General features: G+C 39.5%; 1 protein-coding gene across 1 annotated transcript; it reads left to right on the top strand.

Moving 5' to 3' along the window:
• The first annotated feature begins 669 nt into the window (after positions 1 to 669).
• LOC141641213 (uncharacterized) lies at positions 670 to 6,221 on the top strand. The gene is made up of 8 exons (XM_074449884.1): positions 670 to 679; positions 765 to 827; positions 871 to 2,310; positions 2,516 to 2,789; positions 2,946 to 3,744; positions 5,454 to 5,627; positions 5,678 to 5,790; positions 5,990 to 6,221. Exons 1-8 carry the CDS (start codon positions 670 to 672, stop codon positions 6,219 to 6,221), a joined length of 3,105 nt encoding a protein of 1,034 aa, XP_074305985.1.
• The last annotated feature ends 6,357 nt before the right edge of the window (positions 6,222 to 12,578 follow it).

Below are 12,578 nucleotides of genomic sequence, written 5' to 3'. Positions count from 1 at the left end.
TGTTGGAGATGATATGGTGGACCTTCTCCAAAAGGTCAAAACGTCATATAAAGGATACTTTGTGACACCCTCATTTTTTTAGCGAAAAATAAACACGTAAATTCTACAGAAAAACTGACAGGATATGTTTGTAATTGGTTCAACTAGATAAAACCTGTAATTTCAAAAACTTTTCTAAACCAATCACAAACACTTTCAAATGAAGAGTGCCAAAACCTGCAAATACTAACACACTAATTTACATAACATAACTAAAGTCACGAGAATAACGTGATACAAACCAAAATAAGAGAGGGAGACATATGTCCCTTCAAAATATAAACACAACCAAATGTTTAAAGGTTTACTACAAAATAACCAAACTAAGTCCAAGGTTCTTTTGCTCACTAGCTCGTCTGTGACCCCATCTAATCATCATCAACCTGTCAATCGCATTTTATACAAACACGAAAGCCACAATTCAGTGGGGAGTAACTTCGAGTCCTCCCAGCCATAATGATGTAGGTCTTTTTGGTTTATTAGAAACTAAACTTAAACCTAGCAATTTACTGAATAAGGCAACTACAATTTGTGATGGATGGAGTATCTCTACCAACTGCAGTTGGCATAAAGGGGGGAGGATTTGGTTACTCTGGAATCCTACTTGCTTTGATGTGCAGTTTCTGAATTATGGCTCACAGTATATCCTTATGTTGGTTCAGTCCAAAGTGGATAACAAGAAATTTTTACTGACTATGATTTATGCTTTTAATGACCTGATGCAGAGAACTATTCTTTAGAAGTTTTTGAAAGAGACAGCTTCTACTTGCACTATGCCTTGGTTATGGGTAGGAGATTTTAATACTGTCTTATCTCCAATTGAAATATTAGGGGGTAATACTACAGATGGTGAGATGGAACACTTCCAGGAGTGTGTCTCCTTATGTGAAATGGAGGATATCAAGGCTACTGGGGCATTGTTTACCTGGTCTAACAAGCAAGCACCTACTGATAGAGTTTATAGTAGACTGGATAAGGCAATGAGGAACCCTGAGTGGACGAGTCTTTATGGAGATTATATGGCCCACTTCCATCCTGAGGGTATGTTTGATCACTGTCCATGTATAATTGTAGACATGAAAGTTGAATTTAATGGGAAAAAATCCTTCAAGTACTTTAATATGTGGGGAGCTTCTGAACATTTCAGTATTAGTGTGGATGGTGTGTGGAAGCAATCTTATAGAGGGACTAAAATATTTAATGTGGTGAAGAAATTGAAGGCTCTTATACCTGTTCTCAAGAATTTAAATAAAAATTGTTTTTCTGATATTGAATACAGCACTAACATTGCTGGTACTGTGCTGAAACAAATTCAAAAGAAGTCGGTTGAGTATCCTGGGGATTTGGACCTGATTCAGCAGGAGTATGACCTGGCTAATGAACTCAAGGATCTTATTTTGACCAGAGATAGCTTCCTTTCTCAGAAAGCCAAAATTCAATGGTCAATTGCAGGGGACCTCAACACTTCATATTTTCACCAAGTTATCAAGAAGAGAGTGATGTTGAATAAGGTAATGCAGATTGAAGATATGAATGGCAATGTTTGTACCACTGGTGATGCTATACAACAGGCTTTTCTAGCATATTATCAGAACCTGCTAGGCTCTCATACTGACACAGTGGCAGTGCAGCATCATGTAGTCACCAGGGGACTTTGTTGTACAGCAGCACACATGACCATCTTAGACACTCCCATCACTGCTGAGGAAGTCAAGAAGAGCATTTTCAGTATACCTAAGGACAAATCTCCAGGTCCAGATGGTTATACTAGTCAGGTTTATAGAGATGCCTGGGCTATTATGGGAGATGAAGTGTGTGATGCTGTTAGAAATTTTTTTGATACTGGCAAGCTACTTACTCAGATTAATGCTACAACTATTACACTTATTCCTAAGATGGACAGGCCTACTAGTGTGAAGCATTTTCGTCCAATCTCTTGTTGCAATGTTCTTTACAAGGCTATCTCAAAGATCATGTGCACTAGGCTGGCTGCTATACTTCCAGATATTATTAGCAAGAACCAAGGTGCCTTTATTAAAGGTAGAAGTATTCTGGAGAATATTCTGATTTGCCAAGACTTGGTAAGGCTCTATAATAGAAGTATGGTTTCCCCTAGATGCCTATTCAAATTAGATCTTCAAAAAGCTTATGATTCAATTGAATGGCAATTTGTGGAACAAATGTTGGATGCTTTGAATTTTCCTAGCAAATTTAAGCAAATGGGTGATGTGTTGCATTTCTTCTCCTACATACTCTTTAAGTTTGAATGGTGTACACTTTGGATATTTTGAGGGTAAGAGGGGGCTTAAACAAGGTGAACCTATTTCCCCCCTTCTTTTCTGTGTTTGTATGGAGTACTTATCAAGGATTCTGGACTATGCTACTAATAGATGGTTCTTTAGATACCATCCTCTATGTAAAAGTTTGAAGTTAACTCACCTACTCTTTGCTGATGACCTCCTTATGTTCTGTAAAGGGGATGTGCAATCTATTATGCTACTTCTTAGGGCTCTATCTACTTTTTCTGCTTCTTCTGGACTGAGGGTTAATGCCTCAAAATCTGAAGTTGTTTTCAATGGTGTAGCTGCTACCCTCAAGTTGGATATTATTCAAGTCTCAGGCTTTCAGGAAGGCTCTTTGCCTTTCAAATACCTGGGTATTCTAGTGCAGGCAGTAAGATTAAAAAGAAGTGATTGCAAGGTTTTGATTGATAAAATTATTTGCAGAATCAGGGGAATTGGAGCTAGAAAGTTAAGCTATGCAGGCAGACTTATTCTTATCAACCCAGTTCTTAACACTCTGCATAATTTCTGAGCCTCAATCTTTCTGATTCCTAAAGGAGTTATAAGTTGGATAGAAATGATTTGCAGGAATTTCTTATGAGCTGGTGATGCTGAATATCATAGAGCTCCTTTTATTGCATCGAAGAAAGTGTGCTGCAGCAAGAAGGAAGGTGGTTTAGGTGTGAAAGATGCTAGGGTGTGGAATATTCCAACTGTGGGTAAACTTGTCAACTGGATCTATACAAAAGCAGATCGTCTTTGGGTTCTATGGATTGATCATGTATATATGAAAGGGGCAGATTGGAATAGTTATCAACCTCCTCATGATTCAAACTGGAACTGGAGGAATATCTGTAAGGTTAGGACTATGCTAGCTGCTGGTTTTCAGGGCACTCAGTGGCTAGCAAGTCCCACTGGTTATACTGTTACTTCTGGTTACCAGTGGTTGCAGGGTGCACACCCCCCTGTCCACTGGTTTAAGGATGTTTGGGATGGCTGGGCTATTCCTAAGCATTCATTCATAGGTTGGCTTATCAAACATGAAGCTTTGAACACAAGAGCAAAATTGTTTTCATTGGGCCTGTGTAATACTAACAGGTGTGTTCTCTGTGAGAAGGAAGAAGAAGGGCATGGCCATCTCTTTGGGAGCTGTGATTATAGCTCTAGGATTGTTGTTGTGCTAGAGGAATGGTTACATTTTAATTTGAGCACTGCCACTGGTACATCTAAGACACAGAAGAAAGTTTATAGATTGATCAGACTAGCATGCTGGTATGCAGTCTGGATGGAGAGAGACAACTGTCGCATTGAACTTAAACTGAGAAGACCTGGTATTGTTGCAGACGAGATAAAAACCACAATGAAGTCAAGGCTGATACAAGTTGTTCCTCGGCCTGTGTTAGTAGGTGATAATGATTGGCGTGTAAGCTTAGGATTTAATATTTGATGTTTTCTTAAGCCTAGTTGTATTATCCAAAGTGGACTACATGTTGTAATTCTGGTTATTTTATTAATCAAAGCTCACATTTCACCAAAAAATAAGATAAAACAGTGGAAGACTCTAAGACTGCATCATAGTGACTCATCCCAGCTGACACAAGCGTATCTTCTTATACTTGCTCAACAACTGCTCACCATCCCCGAATGGATCACCACAGTTTTTAAAACAACTAACGGGGTCAGTGCTAATTACACAATTAAACCACAATGGAACAATTATACAAACAGCTCAAACAACTCAACACAACTCCAGTCACCATCGCAACAGGTACTCCTCGCCGCTAGTGGGGGACCTCATAAACCACATAACTGACTACACACTAAAGTGTGTAGTCCTGCCAGAGTACCCATCGCAACAGGTACTCCTCGCCGCTAGTGGGGGACCTCAGCCATTCCCACCTAAGCCCCGCTTATCTCCATTGAGCGATAAACCCATGTTCATTAATGTGCACATCACTTTTGTGGCGGGTTCCACAGAAGGCGAATCAAAGGCGTGAAGCCACTCTCGCAAGTGACTCCACTCAGCCAGGGACGCACCCCGAAGATCACAAACAGTTATACAGTAATCACAATACTTCTATCAACAACCACCAAATCAGAAACGAACATAATAATTACTCAACAACAAGAATATTAACAACCCCAATATCAATTATCCATGTAATTAATACCGAGTAGGGAAACTCTACCTGGAAAGCAAACACCACAATAGACGATCATGCAGCTAACTCAGAATCTCTCCTCAACGAATTATCCTCCTATACATACATATATACATACATAAATATATACATACATACATACATACATACATACATACATACATACATACATACATACATACATACATACATACATACATACATACATACATACATACATACATACATACATACATACATACATACATACATACATACATACATACATACATACATACATACATACATACATACATACATACATACATACATACATACATACATACATACATACATACATACATACATACATATATACATACATACATACATACATACATACATACATACATACATACAATCATATAAACCACTAAAACCCCCAAATTACCCAATTAGGGTTTAACCAACCTTAACAAAAACAATATAAAAATTATACGTAAAGCTTACCCTCGACGCAAGGATCACGACGGTGTAAAGAACGACGAAAACCGGCACTCCTAGCTCCGGGATTTTCTAATAATGCGATGAGATGAAGCAACGTAACTTAGATCTTCTCCTTTTTGTGATTTTAGGTTTGTAAAAGTGTTTTAGGGAAAAGATGACGAAACATTATATATTAATCCGCATTATTAACAAACCCGTCGCAAATAACCCGTTAACCGACTTACTCGATCGAGTAAGTCACTTACTCGATCGAGTGACCCTTACTCGATCGAGTGCCAAGCTTACTCGATCGAGTACCCATCAGGCAGACTAATGTTTTGCGTAAAACCATACTTACTCGACAGAGTAAGCCCCACTCGATAGAGTACCCTAAGACTCATAAAACCGTAGTATTACAGTAAAGCACTCAGGAAGTTCTATCCCACCAAGAAGTCAAAAATCTACTTCTAGGAATAAAATTGTTGGTTCTTGTGTTGGAACCCAGGTTACTAATTCTAGTCTAATGGGTAAAGCTGAACTAGGTGGTACCTCAGTGGTCTCTCAGGCAGCAGAAGTCATAGAGCTGGGGAATGTAGGCTCACTTGGCCAGAGATCCTCTCCTTCTGTTTCTTCTTTTCCTGATATGATCCCTTTAATGCATCTGGGATGTTCAGCTATGGTGGATAATGATCTGGTCTCTGACCCTCCTGATAAACTCATTTTATGAAGGTAGCATCATGGAACAATCGTGGTCTTAATTGCCCCATTAAACAGCAGGAAGTTAGGAATTTTTTATTGGTTAATAAGATTGACATTTTGAGGCTCCTTGAAACTAGGGTCAAGTCTGATAGAGCTCCCCCTATTATTTAAGCAACTTTTGGCAATTGGACTGTTATTAATAAATATGACTTTCATTATAATGGTAGGATTTGGATCCTCTATAATCCATCTACTGTTTCTATTTCTTCTCTTGCTCTCACTACCCAGATGATTAGTTGTAAGGCTCATCATTTTTGGTAACAATACTACCTTCTTGATCAGTGTGATTTATGGTTTCAATGCTGCTGAAGAGAGGCTTGCACTTTGGATTAGCCTTAAAGATTACTCTACTACTGAGCCTTGGTTAGTTCTGTGTGACTTTAATATTATCAGAAGGCCCGAGGCAAAGCTTAGCCTTCATCTTCCTGACCTCTTAGATATGATGACTTTTAATACTTATCTTGCTGATTGCCACCTTGATGATATGAGTAGTACTGGTTCTGACCTTACCTGAACTAATAAGCAAGACTCTACTACTCGAGTTTGGTCCAAGTTGGATAGAGCTTTTTTTAATCCTCAATGGCATACTATTTTTCCCACCTCCTATGCTCATTTTCTTGAAATGGGGCTCTCTGATCATTCCCCAATAACTGTTTTTGCTGCTGATGATCCCCATGTGTCCAAGAGATTTAGTTTTCTGAATAGTTGGGTGGATCATCCTGATTTTATGATGACTGTTCAACAGGCTTGGGTTTCTTCTAAAGTTGGCAGTCCTTCCTTTTGTTTTTTTAGAAGCAAAAAAGTGTGAAACATGCTCTCACTGGGTTTCATAGAACTCACTTTAGCTTTATTCAGCAAAGAGTTAAGCTTGCTAAGGATAATCTTCTTCACTGTCAATCTAGGCTTCTTTCTGATCCCTTGTCTCCTGATCTAATTCACGAGGAAAGATACAAAATTGTTGAATATACTAAGTTTAAAAATGCTGAGCTTACAATTCTTTCTCAAAGAGCTAAGCTTCATCATGATCAGCAAGGTGATAGCAATACTAAGTATTTCTTTTCTAAAATTAATGAGAGGAAGCATCAACAAGTTATTGGTGCTGTTAAGGATAAGGAGGGAGTTCTTCAGGAAGGTCTGGATAATGTTTGTATGGCTTTTCAAGAGTACTACTCTAGTCTTCTTGGTCATGCTCTTCATATTTCTGCCCTGGATAAGGAGGTTCTTGACACTGGTGCTCATGTGTCCCCGGTGGATTCTGGCTTCCTCACTCTACCTGTTTCTATCCAGGAGATTAAGCATGCTGTGTTTAGTATTGATTCTGAGAGTAGCCCTGGCATTGATGGGTTTTCTTCTGGCTTCTATAAATCTGCTTGGCCCATTATTGGCTCTGATTTCACTGTTGTTGTGCTGAATTTTTTCAAGACTGGTAACATGCCCAAGCAGGCTAATTCCACTCTTATCTCTTTAATCCCTAAGAAACCAGTGGCTGAGTCTGTGGTAGATTACATACGTATCTCTTATTGCACTGTTTTTTTATAAAACAATCAGCAAAATTATTTCTTCCAGGCTTCAGAAAGTTATCCTCACTATTGTTGGAGAGAAGTAGACTGCTTTTATCAAAGGGAGAAGTATCTTTGAGAATATCATGTTATCCCAGTCACTTGTTAAAGGTTATACCATGAACAACATATCTCCTAGATGTCTTATTAAAGTGGATATTAAAAAAGCTTTTGATACCTTACTGTGGGATTTTATTACCAATATGTTGGACTCTTTTGGTTTTCCCTCCTCGTTCATTAAGTAGGTGATGGGTTGCATTACCACTCCTTGGTATTCTTTCAAACTTAATGGTGGTGTAATTAGTTTTTTTCAAGGAAAGAGTGGCATTAGACAAGGAGATCCCCTCTCTCCTTATCTCTTTGTGCTCAGTATGGCAGTGTTATCCAAGAGTATGAGAATTCTTTGTCAGAAGGTTAATGTTACACACCATCCTAAATGTAGGTTACCTAATCTTACTCACTTAGTCTTTGCAGATGATCTGATGGTTTTTGTTAGAGGAGATGTGCCTTAAGTCAGGGCAGTTAAGGATGAGCTTTCTAAGTTTGCTGCTGTTTCAGGATTATGTGCCAATGTAGATAAAACTAATATCTACTTTGGTGGGGGTAAATCCTACTGTTCAGCAGGAAATTCTTCAGGTTCTTGGTTTTACTATTGGCTCCTTTCCATTTTAGGTACTTGGGAATTCCCTTGACTGATTCAAGGTTTTTTGTTGCACTCTATGATTCCCTAATCACTAAAGTTCAGCATGTCTGTCAACATTGGTCTTCAAGATTACTTTCCTATGCTGATCGAGCTCAGCTCATTAACTCTATCATTTTTGGACTTGAAAATTTTTGGTGTGCTAGTACTTTGATGCCTCTGGAAGTAATTAGAGCCCTAAATAAGCTCTGTAAAGACTTCTTTTGGGGCAGTGTTAATGGTAACTGGAAAATGGTTTTTAAAAGTTGGAAGCATATTTGTTCTCCCTGGGATGGTGGTGGCTTTAATATCAAGGATATTAAGACCATAAATTATTCCCTGCTGCTCAAATGGCTTAGCATTCTTACTCAACCTCCTAAGGGTCTTTGGTCTAAATGGATTGCTGCTTATATTACCAAGCATCAGGACATTTGGTCAATCTGCACCAAAGATCATTTTTCTGCTAGTCTTAAGAGCATCATCAAAGCTAGAGACAAGTTAATACTGAGGTCTCGTGGTACTCAGCAAGCTCAAATCCTTATCAACAGCTAGGTTAAAGGTGGAGTTCTCCTGCGTCATGGGACACATCAGCTTTCGGCATTGAGACGTGACTGGTTCAGCATTTCCTTGGCTGCAGTTGTGTACCAGCTATGGAAGGAAATGAATGCTCGCATTTTTGCTTAAAAATGCAATGGTGTGGATGTTCTAGTGAAGAGAATTAAGTACCTTGTTGTAGTTAGGCTACTTATGAAGGCTTATAAAATTGATCAACACCAAATCCTCTTACACATTAATTGCTAGAGTCTCCTCCTTTTAGTGGTTCCCTTGTTTGGTTGTATTTCCTATTGGATATGTCTTGCAAAATATAATTTCCTTTCTTATGAAATGAAATGATAATCTTTTGCAAAATAATAATAATAATAATTTCCTTTCATGTAAACTTTTATTTTTCTTTTAATGAAAGCTGCGCGCATCCTTTTATAAATAATAATAATAATAATAATAATAATAATAATAATAATAATAATAATAATAATAATAATAATAATAATAATAATAATAATAATAATAATAATAATAATAATAATAATAATAATAATAATAATAATAATAATAATAATAATAATAATAATAAGAAACTTTTACAAAACTTTAAATAAAAACTTTACTTGAAATAAAATCCTTTTTGAACTGCAGCGGAAGTAACCTGAAAAAAAACCAGAAGACAGAAAGAAACTATCCCATAACGAGTACCCCGAAGGGAGAAAACATGTCAGCCTGGGAGCTGAGTAACAGATAATACCTCAATATAAGCAGAATAGTTTTTGGTCATGGTGTGGAAACAAGCACACGTAAAAATAAAAATAAACACAGAGAATAATAAAAACACTCCCCGATAACTAAACTCAAACTCAAACTTACTCCATAATATAATAGACACTCTCGTCCAAATAATTAACTCAATCTCAACTCAATACTCCATCTTACTCATTACTCCGTCTCACTCATTACTCCGTCTTACTCATAATATTATACTCTAAAGTAACCAGATATCGTATTCTCATCGTTACTCCGTCTTACTCATAATATTATACTCTAAAGTAACCAGATATCGTATTCTCATCGTCGACCCGAAGATAAGGACAAGGGGTGAGTGAACTGTCGGATAAGACCGCGAAATAATATTTCCATCTCAATGTCAATTTCAAACCAGAATATAACTCAATAACTAGGGTCACTCTGGACCGTAAACACAATATGGCACAACGGCCTCATAACTCAATACCAGTAACCAATTTTCAGCTCAATTTCAATATCGATATTGTCAAAGGCTCAATAATAAACCATGCTCAACACTTAGAGTAAAGCTTTAAGCTATTCACCCACAAATCAAGGTCAAAGTCAAAGGAAACGATAATTAAACACAATAGGAAAATCCAAAATCCCAATCTCATTACTTGAACGAAAGCCATATCCAAATTAATAAAACCATAACAAATTTCTTGAAAACCGTAACACAATACACCTCCTTGTTGCTTATGTACCACCATTCAAATTAATATGTGTTTGGGCTAAAATTCACACAATAAGAAAAGCCCACTTAGTAAGTAATGGATCATAAAGGAAGGAGTGGAAGAAGGGGAGCCCACGATTGGAAGCAAGGGCGCTGAAAGGGGTAATGGGGCAGCAGGCGCGTGTAGAAGGTGGCCAAAGCCCACTGAAGGAAGCATCCGTGTTTAGGAAAGATAAGTCAGGGAGAAGTCAGGGAGCATTCAGGGAGATCAAGGAGAATTGAGGGAGATAATGAGATATGGAAAGAGTTATTATGGAAGTTATATTCCGTTCCATAAACATGGTAGGATACACCTAGGGTTCTTACCCTATTAATAGCAAGGGAAGAAATCGAAGAAGGACATCCAAGATCACACATACACAATACCTCGTGCTAGCAAGATTTACATTACGCATCAATTGTATTCATCCTCCCATTCAAAGATAGTGCAATATTTGGCAGGGTACCGCCCCTCCCGCGGTTGTTCCCACATTGGGTTTTCCGCGTCACCAAAACTTACGTGTCAATTTATATTTCGTGCTTTATTTCCTAATTTAAATATCAAATACAAACGATCAAATCAAGTAACCAACGAGTAAGACCGCGTTGACCTAATACAATTAACTTGGTAAAAATCACCTAAACAGTTTGGCGCCCATCGTGGGGCATTGTGGTCGTCAATCGTTGATAATCTAAATACACCATGGATAAGCAATTATCAGAAGCCGTGTCAGGGAGTATTCAACCGCTGTTGCCACCAAATTCTACTCAAAACCCGGCATCAACGGTGTCAACGCAGGCTCCTGGACATATCTCAAGAACCATACCCACAGCAAAAAACTTATTTGCCTCCTAAAACCCCTGCTGTTACAATCCAAGCCAGATCAGATAAAGGAACAGCGAGCTCAGGCTCACCCCACCGCCCATTCCAACAAAAATCTTGCTCGCTGGCGTAGAAAATCTTCAAAAAGCCATGGAAAACATGAGAGAAGACCAGAAGAAAGCTGAAGCTGAAACAAGGAAAGGAGACAGAGAGCTCTGCGCACAGATAGACATTCTGAAGCAGCAATCTGCCACATCAGCAAGCAAGGTAGGTGAAGGAAGAGCTCCAGTAGTGGATCTAACACAGAGGGCATCAGGCAGCAGGAATCCGCCTCGACAGATGCCAGCTGAACTAGTAACGAGGCTGGATCTAGCTATTGTATCGTCAGATGAAAGAATACCCCCATAAGGGCTGGGATATATCACACCAGATAACTGGCTGCCAGCCAGCCACGTGGAAGCACGAACAGGTGGCATCCTTGTTGATAATTTCGTAGCAACCGTCCAGACACCTGGAGCAGGGTCCGCGTTAAACCCGCAGGTGAACTGGTAGCAAGGAACAATCATAACCTCAACCTCCCTAGCTGCCGGAACACATCAGAACCATCAAGAGTTTGGGTCAGGAGGTAGCGCATTGAATCAACAAGCAGCTGACAGGCGGACCCCAGATTCAGGCATCATAACAAATCAGCAGTACTTGGAGTTAAGAGAGATGCTAAGCAGGGTTCCAGGATTGCCACCCCCACTTGAGAAAGCAGCACCTAACAGTTATGCCGACTCGCCATTCGTGGATGCCATATCTATCACAGCCATGCCAAAGGGATTCACAAATCCAAATATGCCTCTCTTTGACGGCACAGCAGATCCCTTTGACCATATAAGCCAGTACAAGCAGAAGATGATGATAGTAACAGCCGTAGGGCAGGTCAAGGAAGCTTGCATGTGTAAAGGATTCAGATCCGCCTTAACGGGGTCGGCACTTCGATGGTTTGTGAGTCTACCCAACAGGTCGATCTCCACATTTGATGAGTTGGTAAACGCATTTACCCAGCAGTTTGCAAGCAGCCGGAAGCCACAAAAGCATGCAGGAGATTTATACAGAATCGTCCAGGGGGCAGGAGAAACCATTGGAGAATACAATACTAGATTCAACAATGAGAAGGTGGTAGTACGGGAATGTGATGTTTCAACGGCATTAGAAGCTTTCAGGAGAAGCCTCCACCATGACTCTGACCTGTACAAACAGCTAACTATGCACCCTTGTCATAGCTTTGAAGCGGTACAAGAAAAGGCAGCATCCGCAATCAGATTGGAGGAAGACATTCTAGCCAGAGCCAGGCTGCCTAATACACCAACCGTCTCCAGCACCTCAGCCGTAGGAAAGTCAGGAAGAAAATAATCTATAAGTAAAAGGGACGAGAAGTATAGGCCATATGAAAGGGGAGTCAACAGAATCGAAGAAAATCAGCTACTCCCTACTCTGGCAGAGTATGGATTCACTAGAGGCATCAGGGGAATCCTGAAAGCACTCAGGGAGATGGGAGATGGAGTAAGATGGCCCAAGCCACCACTAGAAAGACAGGCATGGCGAAAAGATAGCAAGAAGAAGTGTGAGTTCCATCGTGACATTAGGCATAACACTGAGGACTGCTACACACTACGAAGAGAGATCAAGCGCCTGTATGAGCAAGGTGAGATGAGCCACCTCTTACCACGTGGGGGCAAGCAGCAGGATAAAGTAGGCTCCGCAAAACCTGC

This window comes from Silene latifolia, chromosome 2 (genome assembly GCF_048544455.1).
Source record: "Silene latifolia isolate original U9 population chromosome 2, ASM4854445v1, whole genome shotgun sequence".
Lineage (NCBI taxonomy): Eukaryota > Viridiplantae > Streptophyta > Magnoliopsida > Caryophyllales > Caryophyllaceae > Silene > Silene latifolia.
Note: the sequence above shows the minus strand (reverse complement) of the source record. Positions and strands in the feature narration are given on the sequence as shown.

Excerpts from the sequence above, each read along its gene's own strand:
- LOC141641213 (XM_074449884.1), top strand. Across the intron at positions 828-870 it reads GCACTATGCCTTGGTTATGG|GGGGTAATACTACAGATGGT; the intron begins GTAGGAGATTTT and ends TTGAAATATTAG. Across the intron at positions 5,791-5,989 it reads CTCCTTGAAACTAGGGTCAA|TGTGATTTATGGTTTCAATG; the intron begins GTCTGATAGAGC and ends CTTCTTGATCAG.